At 46.5% G+C, this 27,549-nt stretch overlaps 1 protein-coding gene across 1 annotated transcript; it reads right to left on the reverse strand.

The window, feature by feature from the left end:
• Positions 1-1,495: 1,495 nt before the first annotated feature.
• LOC308306943 (uncharacterized protein) lies at positions 1,496-26,782 on the reverse strand. Its single transcript, XM_080752000.1, has 6 exons — positions 26,690-26,782; positions 15,569-15,670; positions 15,313-15,415; positions 13,840-13,906; positions 11,098-11,168; positions 1,496-5,535 (listed from the first exon to the last, which is right to left on the reverse strand). Exons 2-6 carry the CDS (start codon positions 15,628-15,630, stop codon positions 1,684-1,686), a joined length of 4,155 nt encoding a protein of 1,384 aa, XP_080608126.1. The 5' UTR covers positions 15,631-15,670; positions 26,690-26,782; the 3' UTR covers positions 1,496-1,683.
• Positions 26,783-27,549: the final 767 nt, after the last annotated feature.

Consider the following 27,549-nt stretch of genomic DNA (forward strand, 5'->3'; position numbering starts at 1 on the left):
ATCTGTGCAGTGCTTGCTCCACCGTCATATTAACTTACTGTATCATGAATGTTGCATGTTAATCATGAATCAATCAAACACGATTAACTTGCAATTTAAACACTTTAGCAACGCTAACATTACCGTAGTGTCATGCTAGCATATTTGTTGTTAACAACAAATGGTTAATATGACAGAAGCGCCAGCACTGCACAGATAGTAAGTCTTTTCATAATAATAATAAAGAATACGAATTTAAGTTAAATGTACAACTTAGCCGTACTCGTTTACATTTACAAACATCAAGGTCTGAAGAAGGCAAGTAGATGCTCGATAAATAACAAAAAAATGTTTTATTAGAAAATACAGAATAATTGATTTACAGGAACTTTTGAAATATTGGTAGCATCTCCCTTCCTAAATTCTAAAATACTATTTGTAGTACACTCTATAATAATCTTTATAGAATCCAGGATTACAGGGGTCCAGGATTAAATATCAAATCCAGGAGAAGCTTTTGTCTTAGAATTCTGGTTGATATTTAGTTGTAATAGAAACCCAACAGTTTGTATTCCATGAACATTGAAAAGCTGCTCATCTCTGTGAAGTCCACAATGAAGTCCATGATCATCTTAAACGTCCTGTGGAGACTTTGGTAAGAACAGTTCTTGGTTGATAAACTCACCACATCCCCATGGATCTTTTGTGATACAGATTCGTATCATGATTTATTTGCTAGTGGTGAGGAAGCCAGAGGGACATGGACCTCTCAGAACAACTCATGGTATTTGTACCATAACTCCCTCTTTTCCAGTAGACTGTGTTGAAGATATGGTCTGGGTTTATGAAGAGAACAGGTCTAAACAATAGTGGTTCTGTGAACCTCCCTGTGTCAAGGGAAGAGGGGAGTAAAATGGCTTTTTGCAGGCATCCTCCTCTTGCTTCTCATTAGAGCACATCTGCATGTGTTGTCCAAACATACAGCGCTCAAAGCCCCACTGTGTGTGGGTCTTATCTCTTGTTAAAGCCCATGTAGGCTCATGTATTTACATTTTGCTGTAACAATTTCAACAGCAGGTAATGCAGGAAAACCCCTTGGCATGGGGCTAATAACATCCAATATGTGTCCATGTGACACCCAAGAACCAATCACTCTGTTGAAGTGTCCTTGAGCAAGCCATTGTACCCTCAACCAGGTGCACACATAGACATCAAATGGGGTTTGAACCCCTGCTCGTCTGTAAAAGTGTCCTCTCCTGACGATTAATGCTACATTATTAGTTTGGCCCCTCTTTTCCTTTCCATGCTGTACCTGAACGCAGCATTCAAGAGAAATTCCTTTCCAAACTCCCCTGAACTTGAACGCAGCATCTTCTGCTTCTGCTTTCCCTGAATCGCAGCACTGAGACACGTTGTGAGCTTGGAGATCGGTCATTTTCTATATTTTCTCAAAAAGTGCCCTTCTAGTAATTTCAGCCCCTTCCCACCCTTCCCCTTTAACATTATCTGCACGTCCATCATGTCAGTCATTGTTCGTTTACTTTGAAGTTGCTCTGGATGATAAAAACAGAATAAAAGCAGTTGAATATAATGATCCAACTTCAATGTGTCCAACTAGTCTTTTCATCCTCAGATAATGAAGAAAATTCTAAAGAAGAAGCAGCAGGACATTCTCTACATGCTGGTATAAGTATCATTCCAGTTCTACATCAACCCAAGATGTTCAGAGAGGAGTGTGTCCAGATCACAGAGGATCACTATCATTGCTGAACTTGCTTCAGGTCCTTTGTTTCTCACTGTGTCGATGACAAACCGTGCCTTGTCATTTCTCATCTGCTTCTCATCAGCCATCTCCCGCTCAGCGTCATTTAACACTTTCTTTGACAAAAGCTTGTCCACGAGACAGTTGATATTGGGAAGGGAAACCCTGTCGATGAAGCTGCTTCGCACAGAAGACAGTCTTTCTTCTTCTGAAAGAGTCAGTGTGCGCTGAACTTGTTGTTTTCTTAAAGCAGCAGTTGTGAGTTTCACATAACCTTCCCATGCACAGATGGAGGTGTTACTGTCTCGTAGAAGCAGCCTAACATTCTTAAACCTTTCCTCTAAATTAATGACAAATGTTGCATTGTAATTTTTGTAGGATGATTCGTTAACCTTAAATCTTGCCTTATTTGGTAGAATTATGATGGCATCATTTTGAGTGGAAGTGGAGAGGGTGTATTCATGGTTTAACATTAATTCACATTGAGGCATTTCAATGTAAATCTCCTCTCCGTTTATTTTCCTCCGTGTACGCAGTACTTCACTCAGCACAACATTCTCAGGTAGGAGCAGTACTGTCAGGATTGAACTGGGTTCATCGTCATCATCAATTGGTGGTTTATAAAATAGTGACACGAATGCCTGGACAGGATTTGGGCTGTCAACATCATTACTGATACCATAGACAGAAAATCCATTTACATTTATGATGACATGGGTTTCTGTGATCACATCAGGGTAGATCAGCTCAAAGCTATCATCATCCATCACATGGACAACAGACAAGGATTTACCTCCACCCATGGAGAGGATCTCACAATGTGGAAAGCGTAGCTGAGACACAGCCTTCTGAGAAGCGTTTATGTCAAACAGTGGTCCTGCAGGCCTCTTGCCAAGCTGGGATAGAAGCCCTCGTTGCCATGGGACTGTCCTGTAAGTCACATCTCCCTCTGCCTTCATCTTAAACACCAGGTTGGTCACACTGCATTGGAACAGTCCTGCTTGGGTAGAGTTGAACCTGTAGCTTTCCTGGTTTTCCACGACAATGATATCAGGTGTAAATTTCTGTGTTTTTTCCAGTAGTGTAAGATCATTTAAGCTGTGGGAGCGCTTCTCTCTGAAACCTGTCTTGTTCTCTAGACCTGGAATCAGTGAGGGTAAGCTGTGAGAACGAGGCAGAGAGATGGATTCACCCATCTTACAACCACTGAAGCATGAACTTACATCAGTTTCATCTTGGAGCTCCAATGAGTGATGCACAGAGGACAGTGGCTCTGTAACAGCATGGTCTGCGGTCGACCAATCACAGTCTGTGTCACTTAACAACATTTCATCTGGGGAATCATGGGAGGATTGTTGTGATGTAGACGAGGAAGACAACATGGAGGAGACTGTAGCAACAGGATACATGCTGGGTGTCATTACTTCCTGTGGGACATCTTGAAAAGGGATATCAGACTGCTCTGTCTCTGCTTTTTTTCTTCTCTTTCTGGGAAGAATGGAAACTTCTGAAGAAGATATGGAAGGAAATTGAAATTGGCTGGTTGAGGGGAAAGGAACAGACTTGGAGTGGGTAGCCAAAGTAGACTGACGTAGTCCGAGTGTTCCAACACTTCTAGGGCCCTTGCCTGTCATCAACTCGAGACTTTTACAGAGGAATGGGTCAATGCAACAGAGAATCCCTATCATGCTTGAACTGGCATCAGGTCCTTTGCACGTCACTGTGTCGATGACAAAACGTGCCTTGTCATTTCTATTCTGCATCTCAGTGGCTGTCTCCATCTCAGTGTCATTTAACACCCTAGTCTGTAACAGTTTCTCCACAACACTGTTGAGATTTGGACCTGAAATGCTGTCGATGAATTCGCTCCGCACTTTAAACAGTCTGTCTTCTGCTGAAAGACTCAGTGTGTGCTTAACTTGTTGTCTTCTTATAGCAGGATCGGAAAAGTTGACACTGCTTTCCCACTCAGAGACCGAGGTGTTACTGTCTTTTAGAAACAGCGCAACACGCTTAAACTTTCTCCCTAAAGTCACTTCAAATGTTGACTCGTAATTGTGATAGGATGATTCTTCAACTTCAAACTTTGCCTTATTTGGTTCAATTTTGATATCATCTTGAGGCGAAGTGGAGAGAGTGTACTCTTTCTTTGGGATTAGTTTACAGGGAGGCTTTACAATGTAAATCTCTTCTCCATGTATCTTGTTTCTTTTGGTCATCACTTCCTCCAGCACAACGTTTCCAGGTAGTAGCAATACATTCAGGGTTGATATGGGGTCATCATCATCGATTGGTGGTGTATAAAACAGTAACACGTAGGCCTGGATAGGATTAGGGCTATCAACATCGGTGATGACACCATAGGGAGAAAATCCATGTACATCTATGATAACATGAGTTTCTGTGATCACAAGCGGTTTGATCAGCTCAATGCTGTTGTCATCCTTCACATGGACAACAGAAAGGTATTTGCCTCCACCCGTGGAGAGGATCTCACAATGTGGAAAGTGTAGCCGACACACAGACCTCTGAGAAGCGTTTATGTCAAACAGTGGTCCTGCAGGCCTCTTGCCAAGCTGGGATAGAAGCCTTCTGTGCCATGGGACTGTCCTGTAAGTCACATCTCCTTCTGCCTTCATCTTAAACACCAGGTTGGTCACGTTGCATTGGAACAGCCCTCCTTGGGTAGAGTGGAACCTGTAGCTTTCCTCGTTTTCCACAACAATGATATCAGGTGTAATGTTCTGCGTTTTGCCCAGTAGTGTAACATCATTTAAGCTGTGGGAGCGCTTTGCTCTGAAACTTCCCTTGTTCTCTACAGATGGAATTTGGTTCAGTGAGGGTAAGCTGTGAGAACTAGGCAGAGTGATGGATTCTTCCATCTTACAACCACTGAAGCATGAACTTAGATCAGTTTCATCTTGTAGCTCCAATGAGTGATGCACAGAGGACAGTGACTCTGTAACAGACCGGTCTGTTGTTGACAAATGTGTGTCACATGACATAATTTCTTCTTGGGAATGTTGGAAAGACTGTTGTGATGTGAATGAGAAAGACAACATGGGGGAGATTGTAGCAACAGGATACATATTGGGTACACCCAACATTACTTCCGGTGGGACATCTTGAGAAGAGGGAATATCAGACTCCTCCATCTCTGATGCTTCCCTTCTCTTTCTGGGGAGAGGGGGCACTTGTGCAGAAGATAAGGAAGACATATGGAGGCTGGTTGACAGAGTCGAAGAGGGAAGCAGAGGGAGGGTTGATGAAGGATGATTAGACTCCTCCAACTCTTCTGTTCCTCTCTTTCTGTCTTGTGTTCTCTGTGAAGAAACCATGTGGGGTCTGCTGAGTGTGGAGTCAGAGGATGTACTAGGAGATAGAGAAGGAGTTTCAGTCATTGAGTGATGCTTGCAGGGTTCCAGAGGGGATATCTGGGGTTGAGATTGGGACTGAATGCGAGGGCTATCTCTAGATGTAAAGGGAGGGCCAAACATAGTCCACTCAGATCCATCCTCACTCTTCACTCTTTCTTCATCCAACTGTTTTGTCTCCTCTGGAGTGTCTTCCATCTCACAATTCTTCACCTTTATTGTATGCTTACCTCTACCTCTAAGGGACACATTAATGTATCTTTCTTCATCCAAGCCTTTCTTCTCAGGTGGAGTGTCTTCCATATCAGTAAGCTTCACCCCCTCAGCTGTGGAGAAGGAGGATGTGAGACCTCCTTTTTGCTTCACATTGCTCACCTGCTCATCCTTTAACTGAGTCCCTGAGCCAACATGGGAAATCACCTAAAAAATAGAAAAGAAACTCATGATTATTAAATAAACATAACATGCATGAACACTAGAGACTAGGGATGCGAATCTCGACCACTGAGGCGATATGATACGCTTCACGATACACTACCAGCGATACGATATAATTGCGATACATTGAAATCCTGCCGATACGATACATCACGATTCACCCGTTCCCGATACGATTCCCGATTCGATGCGATTTGTCTGCGATTCAATTCTGCACAATGCGATACGATGCGATACGATGCGATACGATGCGATTCGGTGCGATTCAACACAATGCAAAGGGTTTAAATTAAAGCCCATGTTAATTTCCCAAAACAGGTGCATTACATTTAATTTCCAAGCAATTTATTGTTTTACTGTAGAACTAGGCTCTGTCTAACAACCCAACTTATTGAATTCTGGGAAAACACAAAGGGTCTGCTCCTTTGCTGGCTGCAATTGTTTGATTAATAATCATGATACTCATAGTATATCATTATTATATATGTGACTGAGGCTGGAGGAACCGTCCAAATGTCGGCGATTTTAAAACAGTAGAAAAGTGAGAAAATGAAGTCAATGTCGTTTTTTGTATTTTTCGTTTTTTTCAATTTAGAACAAGGGTTTCGTGTCAAAAGATAGTTGTTTTAAGGTACTACAATGGCTACTTTTATTTGTTAAACTAGGCTGCTTTTGGAAGGAATTGTACGTGGTTTTTGGGGGAGGAGAGATTGCGCTCTGAGAACTCATTGTCTCGAATTTCACGCTTTGAGCACCGCCCCAGGTGCATCTGGTTCTAGTGTGTAAACACTCTCAGTGACTAACTTCATCTCGCTAATGTTATTGGTTTGCAGAAGACAGTATTCTGGAATGATTTATTTTTTGATTTATACGTCGTGATCTGACTCTCTGAGTCGCTCTCGGGCACACAAAGAAAGACGCAGCGATGATGTCTTCTCGTAATGGAACAGCCGGCGCTAGTGGGAAGCTAACGCTATACAGCGTATCTCACATCTCAGCCTCTCGTCTGTGGTAAAAAATAAAGCCCCGCCGCTCACAAACGCTTCTTACCTTTTGTGAACATTCTGTCCAAAAAGTAAAGGTCCTATACACTTCTCTCAACTGTTTACTTTTCAAGCGTGGAAGAAAATCCAATCAGCGTGTTGAAATAAAGAGTTTATATCGCTCATTTTGTCAGCCGGTGCATTATTTTCCCCTCTATTATTCGTTGTGTCTATACCACGTGACCAGGGGAGGTAGCGTGTCTAAAAACAAAGGACCGGCTGACAAAATGAGCGATATAAACTTTATTTCAACAAGCTGCTTCGATTTTCTTCCACGCTTATGAAGTAAACAGATGAGAGACCGGCATAGGACCTTTACTTTTAGGATATAATGTTCACAAAAGGCAAGAAGCGTTCGAGAACGGCGGGGCTTTATGTTTTACTACAGACGAGTGGCCGAGCTGCGAGATACGCTATAGCGTTAGCTTCGCGCTAGCACTGGCTGTTTATTATGAGAAGCAGTCGCCGTTAACACAGAGAGCGTTACATTTGCGCTAGTTTTGATAATGAGGCGTCAGCTTTATAGTTCAGTTGTTACTCAAGCTCACTGCAGCCCATGAACGGACACGTTTCTCCGTTCTGTGTCCGAGCTAGAGTGCCCTAAAAAGTGTGTTTTGCAAGCTAATGCTCCCAAGAAAGAAAACGTGTAAATCCATTGATCCAAACTGTAGAAGACCGTGCTTCTGCTTTAGCTGTCTGCTTGAGCTGTGTACAGCAGATGCTCTGCAAGCTTTGTAGCCGACGTTAAAGAGTACACTGTAAACACTTTCTTATGTAATAGACTTTTTTTTACACTGTAAAAACTTTTTCTTTTGTAATTCACTATTTTAGTGAAAAATAAAAACTACAAAAAGAAGAAAATGACAGGATGAGCATATAAGGAGGGGAGGAAGTAGAAAAGACCACTGGCCACTATTTCTGACATGGCTGCAAGCACTATAGCACAATATATCAGTGGTTCTCAACCTGTGGGTCGGGACCCCCAGGGGGGTCTCCAAATTATTTTGGGGGGTCCCCAGATGATTAACTTAATGTGCAACATTGTTTTCTCTCTCAACAGTAAACAAACCAACATAAAGTGTAAGTGTATAGAGGGTATCTGCACATTTCTTTTAAGGACTTTTAAATACCTCTAAAATGACAAATTAAACATTGGCCAAATTGTCAAATATTAGAGGCAGAAATTGTGAAAATAGCAGAACGCGAGGCATTGTGAGCATGTAGATCGGCTATTTTCACAATAGAGCCGTGTTATACAAAATGTAATGCTTCAACTCTTAGTGCTTGTCAGGGTGGGGGGGGGGTCCCCAGTTAAAATATGATTATTTTGGGGGTTGTGGCCTGGAAAGGTTGAGAACCACTGCAATATATTACCACAGGTCTACTACTAAATAGTAGTTTTAAATAATTATAGTGGAATAAAAGTAAATTTGAAGTTGACAGCTATACCACTGTGGGTGTGGTTTGACTTGGGGGGAGTGATTTAGGGGTGTAGGTAAGTACTTATTGTCCCTCCCATTGTCACACCCACTTCTGGCTACCTAGAGGTGTCAAAATGTTCCTTGCATTCAAATGGCTTTTTAAGCACTTTGGGTTTTATGGTGCAACAAGTTTAAAATGTCCATAACTTCTTCAAATATGCTCCAATTTCAACAAATGATACATCATATGAAAGCTTAGATTCTGTACTTGGATAATCTGTACAAAAAAGAAAAATGACCAATGCAGACATAAGGAACAAAGTACCAGACCTAGTCATTACATGGTGGTCCCCCCCTAGGGTCCTCAGAGTTATGGGAGCCTGATATTTTTGTGATAGGAACCTTGTTTTTAAAGTAACCAATTGAACAAGAAGCAAACCTATAGGGGAACATAAGCCAAAACATTAACAAGTATTGAGGGTTTAAGAGATTAAATAATTCATGGATTATAATTACTAACAAATCCATCATATTAACAGAAAAATTATGTGACTGTGAACAAATAAACACAAATTATTAATTCATTAATGTCACACTCTGTTGATAGTGCCGTCAAAAAAGTCATGAAAAGGTTAATCTGCAACAGTTTTATATAATAGTCTAGTAAAGCCTATAGGCAAAAAAAAACTACTTTGCACACACCTAAATAGCAGACCTACAAGCTCGCGTTGTGAGCTTAAATAGCAGACCTACAAGAATAAATAGGCATATATGAATAGCAGATCTACAAGCTCATAACATGTCGTGTTGGGATTGCATTCAGAGAACAGCAGCACTGCAGCAGCAGTGTGTTTCAGCAACAGTACAAAGTTGTGAAACAGTGCTAAATACTTTGTTTTAAACGCTAGCTGCACACCCAGCAACGTTGTTGTACTTCATACGTCAATAAAGCGCAGCAGAAGCTTTCTTTAACAAAATGATCTCGGAGACTCGACAAGAACAAACGGGTGTGGAATGTGGATCATAATCTCACGCAGTGTGCTCCAGTCCAGTGACAACAACGGATAACATCAGCGAACATTGGACAGGGAAGTTATGAAGCTAAATGTGGTATAATCTTGCATTTTTAACCCGTGGTGCTGTCTGTATCTGCAGTCGTTAAGTTGGGTGGGGGTGTTCACTGTGCTGCGCGCAGCGTTCAGCTGCTCTGCACTGTGGAAGAGACGCATGTGTCGAGTCGCTACTATGGGCTTTTTGGGGGGCGGGGAGGGCTGTGATGGTGCATTTATTGGAACCAAGTACTGTATTAAATGAACAGTGCAGTCTTGGCTGTGCCTGTTGTAGAATTACATGATTATGGCCAAACTTATAATCACTATGGGTACATAATATTAAGACTAGTTATTTAAAACATTTATTTAGTGTGCAGAATTATTTATTTACTAATTGTGTAGTAATAAAAGATAATGTATATGAATGGCCTGCCATTCATTTTTGGAGAAGTCACTTTCATTTTAGCAAAACACGCGCTATACACTCCTCTACAGGCTACAGGCTACAGCGCTAATGTTAAACTCTCTGACATGTGGAACTGTGGATTCTACTAGTTTGGTTAATTCCAGCAGCAATTTAGCAAAGTTTGGTTAGAGGTAGGCCATATCTTCCTTTCTACTTGTCTTGAGACAGGGATGGGGGCAGGGGGGCTGGGAGGAATGCTGCTTGGAGAGAGTGAGAGACACGCTCTGCATCTGCTCTCCTCCGTTCAGCACAGAGGCTGTGCTGTGTGTGCCTGACTGTGCTGCTTTATATATCTCCTAACCGTGTTCCGCTGATTCTTGGACTATGCTATGCTTCACCGTATCGCAGTGAATTTATGATTCTTGGTTTCACAGCGCTGGAGACATTACAAAAAGAAAAAGAAAAAAGTGATATGGAACGTCAGCTTTTAATTGCTTGTTTCAATTGTGCACCCGGAAATTAAAGAAGGTCCGTTTTTTTTATTGAATACAGGATATTATTAGAGAATTTACGGTAATTCCAATTCCCGGGAAAGGGGAACAGGATTCTCATGTGTGAACCATCATGAGAGGGGAGATACTTTAGGTCTGACAAAAGAGATGCTACCTCCTTGAGCTCTGCATGGGTGAATAGGAAAATCCCTATATGACAGTGCTCTGAATAGCTTGCTTCAAATAACATTTCTTATAAATGGCTGTGATTTTGGACCAATAGTTATTAAACAGTATCCGAAACCATGTTATGTAAGTATGTACATTATATTGTAAGGTAGCTCTGGTCCATCGCGTCTCCTCCCGGAGACGCTCTGACAGACCCGTCGGGAAATGGCTAGACTCGAGATTGTCGGCCCCTCCGAGCACTCAACATCAGTCAAAATAAACAAAACTGTTTCACTACTCACCAAACCAAAGGTAGTTTTGCGTTGTTGAAAGTCTATTCTCCGCGGTGGTGAACCCCTCAGCACCCCACCTACTCTGTAAAATACATTATTTTTGGCATGAAATAAAGTGCATCCAACTCGACCGCCGCTTATTTCCGGGTTGTGAACCATTGTATCTGCGGTGGCCGCTAGGTGGCCTGAGGTGTGTGCGTTTTATTTCATGACAAAAATAATGTATTTTACAGAGTAGGTGGGGTGCTGAGAGGTTTACCACCGCGGAGAATAGACTTTCAACAACGCAAAACTACCTTTGGTTTGGTGAGTAGTGAAGTAGTTTAGTTTATTTTGACTGATGTTGAGCGCTCGGAGGGGCCGACCATCTCGAGTCTAGCCATTTCCCGACGAGTCTGTCAGAGCGTCTCCGGGAGGAGACGCGATGGACCAGAGCTAATTGTAAGGATACATGGACTGATATGTTTATTAACCATTAAGTCCTGGGATACATTATTATGCATTATTACTTTAACCATAAAACTAACATTAACATGGCTTAAAAAAAAGTCAAACTAATAACAAGATAAACTAAAACTGAGGCTTTAAAAACTTAATCTTTAATGAAATATACTAACAAATGATTGGAAGAAAACTTCTGAAAATAAAAATATGATAAAACTATAATAACCTTGTCATCAGGAGGAAGGGGAGGTGTTGATGTCTGATCCATGGACTTCATCTGACCAGACTGTTTCATCTCTACAGAAGAACAACCAACACACATTCATTATATATGATGAGTATAGAAGACATGAGGTCTGATACATTGTTATATATATATAGGCTATTCACACTCCAGTATGAAGTAAGAGTTAAATGGATACAGTGTGAACATGTTAGTTTTACCACATCAACCCTACCCAGCAAGCACGGTCAGGACCTGGACCAATCAGTGACGTCTCGATTGGGGCCAAATCAAGTCAAACTATGACTAGTCAGATCTGGACTAGAATATCACCTGATTTCAAACAACATAAATCTTGCCCACGAAAATGGATGTCCTGGATTAATCAGAGAGGGTCCGATCGAGGCCAGATAAATATCATAACTAGTTAGATATGTCCCAGAATATAACCTTACATGCTCATATTTCAACTAACATTACAAACAATAACAATAATATGACCTATGACATCCTGGTAATGACGTCAAGATCATCCCCATATGGGCTGTGATCTGTCCGAGTTCTGAACGTCACCGGAGGACGTTATCATAACGTCATCATGACGTCATTTGGCTTGCAGGGTAGACTCACTATTCTAGACAGGACATAATGAGTTATATTTGTGTCCATGCCTTACCCCTTATCTCTAAACTTCTTTGCCTTTATTTTATTTTGAGAAACATTTTTTGGGGGGTGTAAAATCATCTTAGCAGACCTTGTATTGAACAAACTGACAGAGAGACAGGGCGAGAGTAGGTGGGTAGGTGAGTCAATATAAGGTTTAACCCCCCCAAAAAGTTGATACAAAAGGTTTTTCAATGGATTTTGGTAGTATTGGGTGTGCTAAATAACATACTAAAAATCTACCCAAATCTACCTCCCAGAAAGCTGCCATTTTCAAGATGGTGTCCGAGTTGACTGCGGGGAGCTTAAAATGGCTATATCTCGAATGGAAAAGATTTTGCTAATATTTTGTTAACTGATTCTGGTACCTCTGGACATGCTTTAGAGCTTACTATAAATAGAGTGAAATATTCCTTTCGGAAAGGCTTCATTTTCAAGATGGCGCGTGACTGGCGTCCACGAAGGCTGCCGGGAGCTTAACATGCCTATGAACTGAGATTTAATAATGTAGAAAATCATAACAATTATGCACTTGGTTTTAGTTTTAGTATATTATTTAGCATACCCAATAGTAAGAGAATCCATTGGAAAATTATCTTCCATCAATTATTTGGGGTTTCAACCATATAGGCCTACTGACCTATTTAATATTGGATTCATTGCAAACAGCCCACTAGGGGGTGAGCCCAAAAATAGAGAGAGGGAGACGTGTGTGTGTGTGTGTGTGTGTGTGTGTGTGTGTGTGTGTGTGTGTGTGTGTGCAAATAAAAAATAAAAATAATTTTTTTTTTTTTAAATGTTTTCCCCCCCATCAATTCAAATGTGTTGCTTGTTGTGTGTACGATATGCTATAAACACTGTCGGAGCCTGCAGCCTATATATATAGCCACCTATATTACTTTATTTACGGTACAGAACCTGACTGACACGCTTTGAACCAATGCATTTGAAGTGATTGTGCACCCACTCAAGTGGCGGGCCGTTTGATGCGCACACTGAACACAGAGAAGAAGAGAGGAGAGGTATTATCAGAGATGATTGTTGGAAAAAGGGAGAAAGGACACAGCATTAACACTAATATGGAGTTCCTGCCACTCTCCTTGAAGGATTCATTTGAAGATATAAACTCTATGGGACCCGTTTCTGCAGCAAAAAAACAATGTAAAAAATCCTTCCATTAAAAAACTAACAAAGCTCCAGTGTGCTATCAAAGCCTGTAGTTCCATTATCCGTTGAGACCAGTTCAAAAAGTTCCCTGTAAAGTGAGAAAATTAACTTTATAAAATGCTTCCGGTGTAAACAAACTGTGCACGAAAAGGGAGCGCGCTTGGCCAGGCGTGTGTGTTCTCAGCCATGATAGTTCGTTGTGCCTCGGTAATGCTGATGCCACAGCTGCGCAGTATCAAAACAAATGGTGACTAGAGATGGGATTTATGGCTCTATGAGGTGAGCCGGATCCATGGTTCTCAGCCATGCTCGTTGTAGAGATGGGACATTCGTGAATGAATTGAATCTTTTGAACGGCTCTTTGAAAGGAACGGATTCCATGGATTCGGCTCACCTCAGAGCCATAAATCCCATCTCTAGTAGCTTTCATTTCACCGTAAACAGCTGGTGCCTGGTTGCGCTGATGATGCAGCATCAAAACAATGAGGCACATCCAAGAACGAGCATGGCTGAGAACACACACGCCTGGCCAAGCGCGCTCCCTTTTCGTGCACAGTTTGTTTACACCGGAAGCATTTTCTCACTTTACAGGGAACTTTTTGAACTGGTCTCGACGGATAATGGAACTACAGGCTTTGATAGCACACTGGAGCTTTGTTAGTTTTTTAATGGAAGGATTTTTTATATTGTTTTTTGCAGCAGAAACAGGTCCCTGATTGATTCCATTATTTTTTTTCCCCTCGATTCTGGATTTACCATTAAAGAAGGCTTTACAAACAAAACATCTCCATGGGTCATACATCACAGGGTAAGTAAAACGATAGAATAAGTGTCATTTCTTGGGTGAACTACTCCTTTAAATCGGCACTGTGTGCGTGTGCGTGTGTGTGTGTTAGTCAGAGGTTAGAATCTTACCCCTTCTCTTCCTCCTCTTCTGCCTCAGCGCAGGCATCTTCTTGTTCATCAGGTAAGAGTATTCCGCCTGTATTTCACACATCAACAGACATTAGCTGCATTTACATGAATCTAAATAAACCGATTGAAGGTATTGGATCAAGTGTTTACATGGGGTGAGATCAATCCGATCTGGTGTTTACATGTGCCCACTTTTAAATCGTGTTGTTTCCCTGTATCCATTAATAACAGTAATAATAATGGAGCCTAATGCAAATGCACAGCCCCACCAAAGTGAAAGAATAAGCTGCAATGCTCTTTTATTTAGATTATTGGGGATGTGCGTTGTTCTGTTTACATGTATTAGACCTATATTATCATTATTATAATCATAACGTCACAATCCATAGTTGTGCCCGACGGCCCATAGAACATAATAGGCTTCATGGACAAGAGTGCATTCACGAATAAACAAAGTCTGTATAATAGCCTACTTTTAAAATTGATCCCAAGGGGTCGAGCGAGATGGACTTATAAGCGTCCTTAATGTTACCATAACATAAATCCAGTATATTTTTATCCCTGGTGGGGCACGTGACATACTGGTAAAAGTCTCTCAGCGTATCTGACAGAGTGCAGTGATTCATGTCTCCCAGAACAATATTAGGAGCGTCGGGGGATATAGATTGGAGCCTCTGAGTGACTTGGTGAATACGTTCACATGCGTTACTCTTATTTGCCCTCGGATGGATGTATACGACAGTGACAAACAACTGGGGGAATTCACGTGGCAGATACTGAGGCCGTAGTGAGACGGAGAGCAGTTCCACATCAGCTGTGCAGATCCTCTCTCTGACGATGACATTTTTACACCAGCGCTCATTTATGTATAAGCACACACCCCCGCCTGTCAACCTGTCTATGATCGCAGCGTCTCTATCGAGCCGAATAGGCACGCCGAATCCGTCAATTCTAAGTTCCCCGTCCATGTCTCTGTCTTCCAGATGCGATTCCGTGATCGCCAAGATACACGCATTTCTGAATAATAGCTTCACTATTCTGGAGCAAACTTTCTGTGAAAATAGCAAATCTTGTATCTGGCGATACAAGGTTTCTGCCCGACAACAACGATAACCATGTTAACCCTTTATACACAGTTGAACGGGGTCCCCCAGGGCTCTGAACTAGGCCCAATGCTTTATTCTCTCACCACCAAATCCGTTTGCCTAACATAGCTGATCTAAAAGCTCACAGCGGGTTGCATTGTGATGCCTTGTAAACATATAGATTGGCTATATTAGTCAAATGTTCACCTCAGAATAAGGATGCTGGGGTTCATGTGGTTTAACTGGCATCCCTATTTGACATGTTATTGTTTATTATTTTAATGTTTACAGTTTGATGTTAGACATGTATTTGGAACCGCTACATTGTAGCTCATGTATTCATTAGAACATGTAAATAAATGTCATGGAGAGAATATTATGTTCTTACCCTGCTGTTAGCTGACTTAAATATGTCCCTCTCTGTGCTCTGAGCGTCAGTCACCAGTTTCTTAATGTCCTCAGCTGGGTCTCCTGTTGACATGGCCCGTGCACTGCTCACCAACACACAGAAAATGAAAGAGACAAAGTCAGACATCAGATTCAACTCATCATTCAATAAGTGATAATTGTTCAGTTGGTCTGGGGTCTAGAAGACGGTGAGAACACATTGTATTGGTTCTGCTCTCTGTGTGATGAACACTCACAGCAAGCGGACATAGTCATCACGTTCCCTCTGTGGGAAGTCTTCATGCCAAGACTTCCTCATGTCTGCTGCAGAGAGAGGGAGGGCTGTGATGGAGTCCCAGCTGAGAGAAAGACAATGATAGAAAAGACAAAGAGACATAGAAAGAGGAGGAAACAATGAGGAACACATTATCATTATGATATTATGTCATAATATTATTTACAGTATGTAACTCTTAAGATGGAAGATGACCGGACTCTCTCTCTCTCTCTCTCTCTCTCTCTCTCTCTCTCTAACGTCTCTCTAACGTCTCTCTCTAACGTCTCTCTCTCTCTCTCTCTCTCTCTCTCTCTCTCTCTCTCTCTCTCTCTCTCTCTCTCTCTCTCTCTCTCTCTCTCTCTCTCTCTCTCTCTCTCTCTCTCATGTCTCTCTCCCTCTCTCTAACGTCTCTCTCCCTCTCTCTCTCTCCACTTTTTTGGAGCCTTTTTTCCCCAGGGGTCTGTACTTAGTCCCCCCCCTGTCTCTCACTCTGTGTGTGTGTGTGTGTGTGTGTGTGTGTGTGTGTGTGTGTGTGTGTGTGTGTGTGTGTGTGTGTGTGTGTGTGTGTGTGTGTATGCATGTGCATGTGCATGAGAGTGTGTGTATGGGGGGGTGGCCCTTTATTGCGACCGTAGGTCGCATTTACTATCAAACCCTGCACAAAGCGTAAGTCAGTCTGTCAGTCTCTCTGTCACACCTCACACGTCACACTCTTGCCCTGCTCATATCTCCGCAACCGTTGCCCCGATCCATGCCAAATTTTGCACACACACTCCTTACCTGCCAAACTACAACCTCCAAGGACCCCCGGAGCTCCAGGGACCCCCAGGTCCCTGGGGGACCCCCAGATGTAAAAAATGACCAAATGTGCTAAACTGACCAAATGACCACCCCAACGGGGCTGCTCACGGGGAATTCCCAGGGACCACCGACTCCTGCTGCTCCAGAACGGATGCAAAAGTGGTGGCGCCCCCAGTGGAGGACCCCCTACACTGCAGCTCACATAAAATGCCGTAACTCCGGCTAGGAGCGACCGGGACAGCCGGGGCCGGTACCTATTCGTCCGGCGCGGAGACCCCACCCCTCATTTCTCACATGGCCCTCTTCTAGCGCCACCATGAGGCCGATTCTTGCAAAACACCTTTTTGGACACTGCTCCTACAATTTTTGCCCTAAAATCACGCAAATCGGTACACAGTATGTCTACACTCATCCCATCAACATGAATCTCTCCCATATAGCGCCACCTCCAGGCCGATTTTTAAAAACACATTTTTGGACACTGCTCCTACAGATTTTGCCCTAAAATCACGAAAATCACTACACAGTATGTCTACACTCATGTCATCAACATGGATCAGGAAGATTTTGGCAAAACACATTTTTGCCCTATTTGTGGAGATAAGTGACCTACGGTCGCTTATCTCCCGATTAGGGAGTCTTACTGGTAGTGTAAAGAACAATATTAGTGATATAATAATTAAATAAAATAATACACTATGTAACACCAGTAAGACTCCCTAATCGGGAGATAAGCGACCGTAGGTGGCTTATCTCCACAAATAGGGCAAAAATTTGGATTCCTGATCCATGTTGATGACATGAGTGTAGACATGCTGTGTAGTGATATTCGTGATTTTAGGGCAACAACTGTAGGAGCAGTGTCCAAAAATGTGTTTTAAAAATCGGCCTGAAGGTGGCGCTAGAATAGGGCCATGTGAGAAATGAGGGGTGGGGTCTCCGCGTTGCCTTGGCGGACGAATAGGTACCGGCCCCGGCTCTCCCGGACGCTCCTAGCCCGAGTTACGGCATTGTATGTGCGCTGCAGTGGCAGGGGGTCCTCCACTGGGGGCGCCACCACTTTTGCATCCGTTCTGGAGCACCAGGAGTCGGTGGTCCCCGGGAATTCCCCGCGAGCAGCCCCGTTAGGGTGGTCATTTGGTCATTTTTGCACATTTGGTCATTTTTTACATCTGGGGGTCCCCCAGGGACCTGGGGGTCCCTGGGGCTCCGGGGGTCCTTGGAGGTTGTAGTTTGGCAGGCAAGGAGCGTGTGTGTAAAATCTGGCATGGATCGGGTCAACGGGTGCGGAGATATAAGCAGGGAAAAAGTGTAACGTGTGACGTGTGAGCACATTTGGTCATTTTTTTACATCTGGGGGTCCCCCAGGGACCTGGGGCTCCGGGGGTCTTTGGAGGTTGTAGTTTGGCAGTCAAGGAGTGTGTGTGCAAAATTTGGCATGGATGGGAGCAACGGTTGTGGAGATATGAGCAGGGCAAAAGTGTGACAGATTCACTGACTCACTGACTCACTGACGCACAGACAGCCGGTGGAGGTTTTGGTAGTAAATGCGACCTACGGTCGCAATGATGTGGTTACTTGATTACCTGATCAGCTTTAAAGACCCAGTTCAGGGAATTAAGCTATTTGTTTATCGACACATCTTACATGTAGAATAGTCATTTCTGAACCCCTGTTAAAAAAATGGAATAAGACTGCTTTACGTTTTGGAACCATATCTAGGGTCTCATATTGTCATGCTTATTACCATCGTAAGCATCACGGTGATAGTTATTACATAATTACTTTTGATAGGCTACTTAATAGCCTATCAGGTCAGTTACTAGGCAGTTTTCCCTTCATGTTTAGCCCCAGTTGCTAAACGCTAACTTCTCACTGTCTGTTGTTGCCGTTGTTACCCTGTCATTTTACACACACGCAAGCACGCATGCACGCATTAATCCATGCCTCCACGGAGTTTAGCTGCTGCTAGCCTAGCATTAGCCACGTCCCTCTCTCTCTAGCTCTGTTAGGTGTGTGTGTGGGCGTGCGTGTGTGCGTGCGTGCGTGCGTGCGTGCGTGCGTGTGTGTGTGTGTGTGTGTGTGTGTGTGTGTGTGTGTGCAGGGGTGAGATGTCATGGGCTCGCATGGGCTTGGCGATCCTAGTAGTGGTGGGCACTGGGAGGAGACTTTAGCACTGCGCCACCTAGTGGTGGGCACTGAGAGGAGACTTTAGCACTGTGCCACCTAGTGGGCACTGGGAGGAGACTTTAGCACTGTGCCACCTAGTAGTGGGCACTGGGAGGAGACTTTAGCACTGTGCCACCTAGTGGTGGTGGGCACTGGGAGGAGACTTTAGCACTGTGCCACCTAGTGGTGGTGGGCACTGGGAGGAGACTTTAGCACTGTGCCACCTAGTAGTGGCGGGCACTGGGAGGAGACTTTAGCACTGTGCCACCTAGTGGTGGTGGGCACTGGGAGGAGACTTTAGCACTGTGCCACCTAGTGGTGGGCACTGGGAGGAGACTTTAGCACTGTGCCACCTAGTGGTGGTGGTGGGCACTGGGAGGAGACTTTAGCACTGTGCCACCTAGTGGTGGTGGTGGGCACTGGGAGGAGACTTTAGCACTGTGCCACCTAGTAGTGGTGGTGGGCACTGGGAGGAGACTTTAGCACTGTGCCACCTAGTGGTGGTGGGCACTGGGAGGAGACTTTAGCACTCTGCCACCTAGTGGTGGCGGGCACTGGGAGGAGACTTTAGCACTGTGCCACCTAGTGGTGGTGGGCACTGGGAGGAGACTTTAGCACTGTGCCACCTAGTAGTGGTGGGCACTGGGAGGAGACTTTAGCACTGTGCCACCTAGTGGTGGTGGGCACTGGGAGGATACTTTAGCACTGTGCCACCTAGTAGTGGCGGGCACTGGGAGGAGACTTTAGCACTGTGCCACCTAGTGGTGGTGGGCACTGGGAGGAGACTTTAGCACTGTGCCACCTAGTGGTGGGCACTGGGAGGAGACTTTAGCACTGTGCCACCTAGTGGTGGGCACTGGGAGGAGACTTTAGCACTGTGCCACCTAGTAGTGGTGGTGGGCACTGGGAGGAGACTTTAGCACTGTGCCACCTAGTAGTGGTGGTGGGCACTGGGAGGAGACTTTAGCACTGTGCCACCTAGTAGTGGTGGTGGGCACTGAGAGGAGACTTTAGCACTGTGCCACCTAGTGGTGGTGGGCACTGGGAGGGGACTTTAGCACTGTGCCACCTAGTAGTGGGCACTGGGAGGAGACTTTAGCACTGTGCCACCTAGTGGTGGTGGGCACTGGGAGGAGACTTTAGCACTGTGCCACCTAGTGGTGGTGGGCACTGGGAGGAGACTTTAGCACTGCGCCACCTAGTGGTGGGCACTGGGAGGAGACTTTAGCACTGTGCCACCTAGTGGTGGTGGGCACTGGGAGGGGACTTTAGCACTGTGCCACCTAGTGGTGGTGGGCACTGGGAGGGGACTTTAGCACTGTGCCACCTAGTGGTGGGCACTGGGAGGAGACTTTAGCACTGTGCCACCTAGTGGTGGGCACTGGGAGGAGACTTTAGCACTGTGCCACCTAGTGGTGGTGGGCACTGGGAGGGGACTTTAGCACTGTGCCACCTAGTGGTGGTGGGCACTGAGAGGAGACTTTAGCACTGTGCCACCTAGTGGTGGTGGGCACTGGGAGGAGACTTTAGCACTGTGCCACCTAGTGGTGGTGGGCACTGGGAGGAGACTTTAGCACTGAGCCACCTAGTGGTGGTGGGCACTGGGAGGAGACTTTAGCACTGTGCCACCTAGTGGTGGGCACTGGGAGGAGACTTTAGCACTGTGCCACCTAGTGGTGGGCACTGGGAGGAGACTTTAGCACTGTGCCACCTAGTGGTGGTGGGCACTGGGAGGAGACTTTAGCACTGTGCCACCTAGTGGTGGGCACTGGGAGGAGACTTTAGCACTGTGCCACCTAGTGGTGGGAACTGGGAGGAGACTTTAGCACTGCGCCACCTAGTGGTGGGCAATGGGAGGAGACTTTAGCACTGCGCCACCTAGTAGTGGTGGGCACTGGGAGGAGACTTTAGCACTGTGCCACCTAGTGGTGGTGGGCACTGGGAGGAGACATTAGCACTGTGCCACCTAGTGGTGGTGGGCACTGGGAGGAGACTTTAGCACTGTGCCACCTAGTGGTGGGCACTGGGAGGAGACTTTAGCACTGTGCCACCTAGTGGTGGGCACTGGGAGGAGACTTTAGCACTGTGCCACCTAGTGGTGGGCACTGGGAGGAGACTTTAGCACTGCGCCACCTAGTAGTGGTGGGCACTGGGAGGAGACTTTAGCACTGTGCCACCTAGTAGTGGGCACTGGGAGAAGACTTTAGCACTGTGCCACCTAGTAGTGGTGGGCACTGGGAGCAGACTTTAGCACTGTGCCACCTAGTGGTGGTGGGCACTGGGAGCAGACTTTAGCACTGTGCCACCTAGTGGTGGTGGGCACTGGGAGCAGACTTTAGCACTGTGCCACCTAGTAGTGGGCACTGGGAGGAGACTTTAGCACTGTGCCACCTAGTAGTGGGCACTGGGAGGAGACTTTAGCACTGTGCCACCTAGTAGTGGGCACTGGGAGCAGACTTTAGCACTGTGCCACCTAGTGGTGGTGGGCACTGAGAGGAGACTTTAGCACTGTGCCACCTAGTGGCGGGCACTGGGAGCACACTTTAGCACTGTGCCACCTAGTAGTGGGCACTGGGAGCAGACTTTAGCACTGTGCCACCTAGTAGTGGGCACTGGGAGCAGACTTTAGCACTGTGCCACCTAGTAGTGGGCACTGGGAGGAGACTTTAGCACTGTGCCACCTAGTAGTGGGCACTGGGAGCAGACTTTAGCACTGTGCCACCTAGTGGTGGTGGGCACTGAGAGGAGACTTTAGCACTGTGCCACCTAGTGGTGGGCACTGGGAGCAGACTTTAGCACTGTGCCACCTAGTAGTGGGCACTGGGAGCAGACTTTAGCACTGTGCCACCTAGTAGTGGGCACTGGGAGCAGACTTTAGCACTGTGCCACCTAGTAGTGGGCACTGGGAGCAGACTTTAGCACTGTGCCACCTAGTAGTGGGCACTGGGAGGAGACTTTAGCACTGTGCCACCTAGTAGTGGGCACTGGGAGCAGACTTTAGCACTGTGCCACCTAGTAGTGGGCACTGGGAGCAGACTTTAGCACTGTGCCACCTAGTAGTGGGCACTGGGAGCAGACTTTAGCACTGTGCCACCTAGTAGTGGGCACTGGGAGCAGACTTTAGCACTGTGCCACCTAGTAGTGGGCACTGGGAGCAGACTTTAGCACTGTGCCACCTAGTAGTGGGCACTGGGAGCAGACTTTAGCACTGTGCCACCTAGTAGTGGGCACTGGGAGCAGACTTTAGCACTGTGCCACCTAGTAGTGGGCACTCGGAGCAGACTTTAGCACTGTGCCACCTAGTAGTGGGCACTGGGAGGAGACTTTAGCACTGTGCCACCTAGTGGTGGTGGGCACTGGGAGGAGACTTTAGCACTGCGCCCCCTAGTGGTGGACACTGGGAGGAGACTTTAGCACTGTGCCACCTAGTGGTGGGCACTGGGAGGAGACTTTAGCACTGTGCCACCTAGTAGTGGGCACTGGGAGGAGACTTTAGCACTGTGCCACCTAGTGGTGGTGGGCACTGGGAGGAGACTTTAGCACTGTGCCACCTAGTAGTGGTGGGCACTGGGAGGAGACTTTAGCACTGTGCCACCTAGTAGTGGTGGGCACTGGGAGGAGACTTTAGCACTGTGCCACCTAGTGGTGGTGGGCACTGGGAGGAGACTTTAGCACTGTGCCACCTAGTAGTGGTGGGCACTGGGAGGAGACTTTAGCACTGTGCCACCTAGTGGTGGTGGGCACTGGGAGGACTTTAGCACTGTGCCACCTAGTAGTGGTGGGCACTGGGAGAGGACTTTAGCACTGTGCCACCTAGTAGTGGGCACTGGGAGGAGACTTTAGCACTGTGCCACCTAGTAGTGGGCACTGGGAGGAGACTTTAGCACTGTGCCACCTAGTAGTGGGCACTGGGAGGAGACTTTAGCACTGTGCCACCTAGTAGTGGGCACTGGGAGGACTTTAGCACTGTGCCACCTAGTGGTAGTGGGCACTGGGAGAGGACTTTAGCACTGTGCCACCTAGTAGTGGTGGGCACTGGGAGAGGACTTTAGCACTGTGCCACCTAGTAGTGGGCACTGGGAGGAGACTTTAGCACTGTGCCACCTAGTGGTGGTGGGCACTGGGAGAGGACTTTAGCACTGTGCCACCTAGTAGTGGTGGGCACTGGGAGAGGACTTTAGCACTGTGCCACCTAGTAGTGGGCACTGGGAGGAGACTTTAGCACTGTGCCACCTAGTGGTGGGCACTGGGAGGAGACTTTAGCACTGTGCCACCTAGTAGTGGTGGGCACTGGGAGGAGACTTTAGCACTGTGCCACCTAGTGGTGGGCACTGGGAGGAGACTTTAGCACTGTGCCACCTAGTAGTGGGCACTGGGAGGAGACTTTAGCACTGTGCCACCTAGTAGTGGGCACTGGGAGGACTTTAGCACTGTGCCACCTAGTGGTGGGCACTGGGAGGAGACTTTAGCACTGTGCCACCTAGTAGTGGGCACTGGGAGGAGACTTTAGCACTGTGCCACCTAGTAGTGGGCACTGGGAGAGGACTTTAGCACTGTGCCACCTAGTGGTGGTGGGCACTGGGAGGAGACTTTAGCACTGTGCCACCTAGTAGTGGGCACTGGGAGGAGACTTTAGCACTGTGCCACCTAGTAGTGGGCACTGGGAGGACTTTAGCACTGTGCCACCTAGTGGTGGTGGGCACTGGGAGAGGACTTTAGCACTGTGCCACCTAGTGGTGGTGGGCACTGGGAGAGGACTTTAGCACTGTGCCACCTAGTAGTGGTGGGCACTGGGAGAGGACTTTAGCACTGTGCCACCTAGTAGTGGGCACTGGGAGGAGACTTTAGCACTGTGCCACCTAGTGGTGGGCACTGGGAGGAGACTTTAGCACTGTGCCACCTAGTAGTGGTGGGCACTTGGAGGAGACTTTAGCACTGCCACCTAACTAGCAAACCCATAAGTTAAAACAAAATAAAAAATGTAACCTGAAAATGTCACCTGATTCGAATGCTATCGTCAGATACCATCAGAGATTATCATGTCTTTGAGCCGATATTATCCAGCTAGTAGGGCCTTGCTCTGCCAACTGAAACTTGTTTTGACATGCTCTACAGATTGAAAAAAAAGAAAGAAAAAAAATGGGAATCCCCTAGTGGGATTTGAAACGACTAGCATGGGTTACCTGCAGCCACCGGGCGTAACATTTAGGTAAAAAAAATGGTAAATTAACCATAGAAACCCGAAACAAAACCGGATTGTTTCTCTCTCTCTCTCTCTCATGAATCATGTACACACTTGCAGCGGAGCGCCACAGTTACAACTGTCATGTCTGTCTGTCTGTCTGTCTGTCTGTCTGTCTGTCTGTCTGTCTGTCTGTCTGTCTGCCTGCATGTCTCTGCCTAGCGTAAAGAGTAGAAAACGAAAAAAGTGCTCCATTGTTTGGGAGGAGACTTTAGCACTGTGCCACCTAGTAGTGGGCACTGGGAGGAGACTTTAGCACTGTGCCACCTAGTAGTGGGCACTGGGAGCAGACTTTAGCACTGTGCCACCTAGTGGTGGTGGGCACTGAGAGGAGACTTTAGCACTGTGCCACCTAGTAGTGGTGGGCACTGGGAGGAGACTTTAGCACTGAGCCACCTAGTAGTGGTGGGCACTGAGAGGAGACTTTAGCACTGTGCCACCTAGTAGTGGGCACTGGGAGGAGACTTTAGCACTGTGCCACCTAGTAGTGGGCACTGGGAGCAGACTTTAGCACTGTGCCACCTAGTGGTGGTGGGCACTGAGAGGAGACTTTAGCACTGTGCCACCTAGTAGTGGTGGGCACTGGGAGGAGACTTTAGCACTGAGCCACCTAGTAGTGGTGGGCACTGAGAGGAGACTTTAGCACTGCGCCACCTAGTGGTGGTGGGCACTGGGAGGAGACTTTAGCACTGTGCCACCTAGTAGTGGTGGGCACTGGGAGGAGACTTTAGCACTGAGCCACCTAGTAGTGGTGGGCACTGAGAGGAGACTTTAGCACTGCGCCACCTAGTGGTGGTGGGCACTGGGAGGAGACTTTAGCACTGAGCCACCTAGTAGTGGTGGGCACTGAGAGGAGACTTTAGCACTGCGCCACCTAGTGGTGGTGGGCACTGGGAGGAGACTTTAGCACTGAGCCACCTAGTAGTGGTGGGCACTGAGAGGAGACTTTAGCACTGCGCCACCTAGTGGTGGTGGGCACTGGGAGGAGACTTTAGCACTGTGCCACCTAGTAGTGGGCACTGGGAGCACACTTTAGCACTGTGCCACCTAGTAGTGGGCACTGGGAGCAGACTTTAGCACTGTGCCACCTAGTGGTGGTGGGCACTGGGAGGAGACTTTAGCACTGTGCCACCTAGTAGTGGGCACTGGGAGGAGACTTTAGCACTGTGCCACCTAGTAGTGGGCACTGGGAGGAGACTTTAGCACTGTGCCACCTAGTGGTGGTGGGCACTGGGAGGAGACTTTAGCACTGTGCCACCTAGTAGTGGGCACTGGGAGGAGACTTTAGCACTGTGCCACCTAGTGGTGGTGGGCACTGGGAGGAGACTTTAGCACTGCGCCCCCTAGTGGTGGACACTGGGAGGAGACTTTAGCACTGTGCCACCTAGTGGTGGTGGGCACTGGGAGGAGACTTTAGCACTGTGCCACCTAGTAGTGGTGGGCACTGGGAGGAGACTTTAGCACTGTGCCACCTAGTAGTGGTGGGCACTGGGAGGAGACTTTAGCACTGTGCCACCTAGTGGTGGTGGGCACTGGGAGGACTTTAGCACTGTGCCACCTAGTAGTGGTGGGCACTGGGAGAGGACTTTAGCACTGTGCCACCTAGTAGTGGGCACTGGGAGGAGACTTTAGCACTGTGCCACCTAGTAGTGGGCACTGGGAGGACTTTAGCACTGTGCCACCTAGTGGTAGTGGGCACTGGGAGAGGACTTTAGCACTGTGCCACCTAGTGGTGGTGGGCACTGGGAGGAGACTTTAGCACTGTGCCACCTAGTAGTGGGCACTGGGAGGAGACTTTAGCACTGTGCCACCTAGTGGTAGTGGGCACTGGGAGGAGACTTTAGCACTGTGCCACCTAGTAGTGGGCACTGGGAGGACTTTAGCACTGTGCCACCTAGTAGTGGTGGGCACTGGGAGAGGACTTTAGCACTGTGCCACCTAGTAGTGGGCACTGGGAGAGGACTTTAGCACTGTGCCACCTAGTGGTGGTGGGCACTGGGAGAGGACTTTAGCACTGTGCCACCTAGTGGTGGTGGGCACTGGGAGAGGACTTTAGCACTGTGCCACCTAGTAGTGGTGGGCACTGGGAGCAGACTTTAGCACTGTGCCACCTAGTAGTGGGCACTGGGAGGAGACTTTAGCACTGTGCCACCTAGTGGTGGGCACTGGGAGGAGACTTTAGCACTGTGCCACCTAGTAGTGGTGGGCACTTGGAGGAGACTTTAGCACTGCCACCTAACTAGCAAACCCATAAGTTAAAACAAAATAAAAAATGTAACCTGAAAATGTCACCTGATTCGAATGCTATCGTCAGATACCATCAGAGATTATCATGTCTTATGAGCCGATATTATCCAGCTAGTAGGGCCTTGCTCTGCCAACTGAAACTTGTTTTGACATGCTCTACAGATTGAAAAAAAAGAAAGAAAAAAAAATGGGAATCCCCTAGTGGGATTTGAAACGACTAGCATGGGTTACCTGCAGCCACCGGGCGTAACATTTAGGTAAAAAAAATGGTAAATTAACCATAGAAACCCGAAACAAAACCGGATTGTTTCTCTCTCTCTCTCTCATGAATCATGTACACACTTGCAGCGGAGCGCCACAGTTACAACTGTCATGTCTGTCTGTCTGTCTGTCTGTCTGTCTGTCTGTCTGTCTGTCTGTCTGTCTGTCTGTCTGTCTGTCTGCCTGCATGTCTCTGCCTAGCGTAAAGAGTAGAAAACGAAAAAAGTGCTCCATTGTTTGGTAAGTTCAGACAAACTGTTGTAAACGATACAGAAGGTTTCTAGTTTTGATATAAACACTTAAACAACATTAACTGTAACAACATGAACAGAATGAGTCATAAAACACGTTAAATGAACTTGTAGAACATAAATCTCTCACCCTGTGTGAACGCAGTGGAGGAATGTGTTTGTTACTCCCTGCTTCTCCAGGTGTTGCTTCACTGTCTGTTGTTGCCAGATTGTGTGACAGAAACCAGCAGCCAGGTCTCTGAAAACATGACCAAAAGAATAGACCCTGGTTACATCATGACATTGATTGATAGGTTGAAGTAGGCTATTTATTAGTAGTTTGCATGGGAAAAAGTACAAGGTCAACTAAAAGGAAACTCAGGTAAGTCTTGCGGCTTGTTTACATTGAAAATGAATGACAGACAGATAGAAAACAACACAATTTACGAGAGACTTTACAGAAAAACAAACCCAAAGTCGCTTATAACAAGCAGACCTGGCAACATTGATCACGGCGCTCTCTCTCTCTACTATGCAGTGGTGGAAAAAAGTACTCATATTTTTCACTTAAGTATAAGTAAAAGTATCAATACTGCAATCAATGTATCTCACAATTGTACTTATAAGTACTTGTACTTGAGTAAATGTACTCAGTTACTATATGCCTCAGCTACCATAGACATAAGGTAGACGCCTCCTCCAACAGGGGGCGCTGGTGGTAAAAGAGGACCGGCAGGACGTGGAAGGAACCATAATATGACGGGGGAGGGCGTTCTTAAACAAAGTAATATAAACGTAATAATTTATGCAATATAACAGTGTAATGACGTAACGTTACTCAGCATGTGTGATCTATAAATCCTTATATCAGGAGGAGGTGAAAACGAGAGGTATTTAAAGGTTTATTAGTTATTAGAAGGACAGGAAGAAACCCCTCCTCCTCCAGTAATGGGAAGGGCCATGGGATGGCGCTGCTGCTGCACGCATAGAGTATATAGGCTGCACGTTGTG

The sequence above is a fragment of the Nannobrachium achirus genome, assembly GCF_963921795.1.
Source record: "Nannobrachium achirus genome assembly, chromosome: 21".
NCBI lineage: Eukaryota > Metazoa > Chordata > Actinopteri > Myctophiformes > Myctophidae > Nannobrachium > Nannobrachium achirus.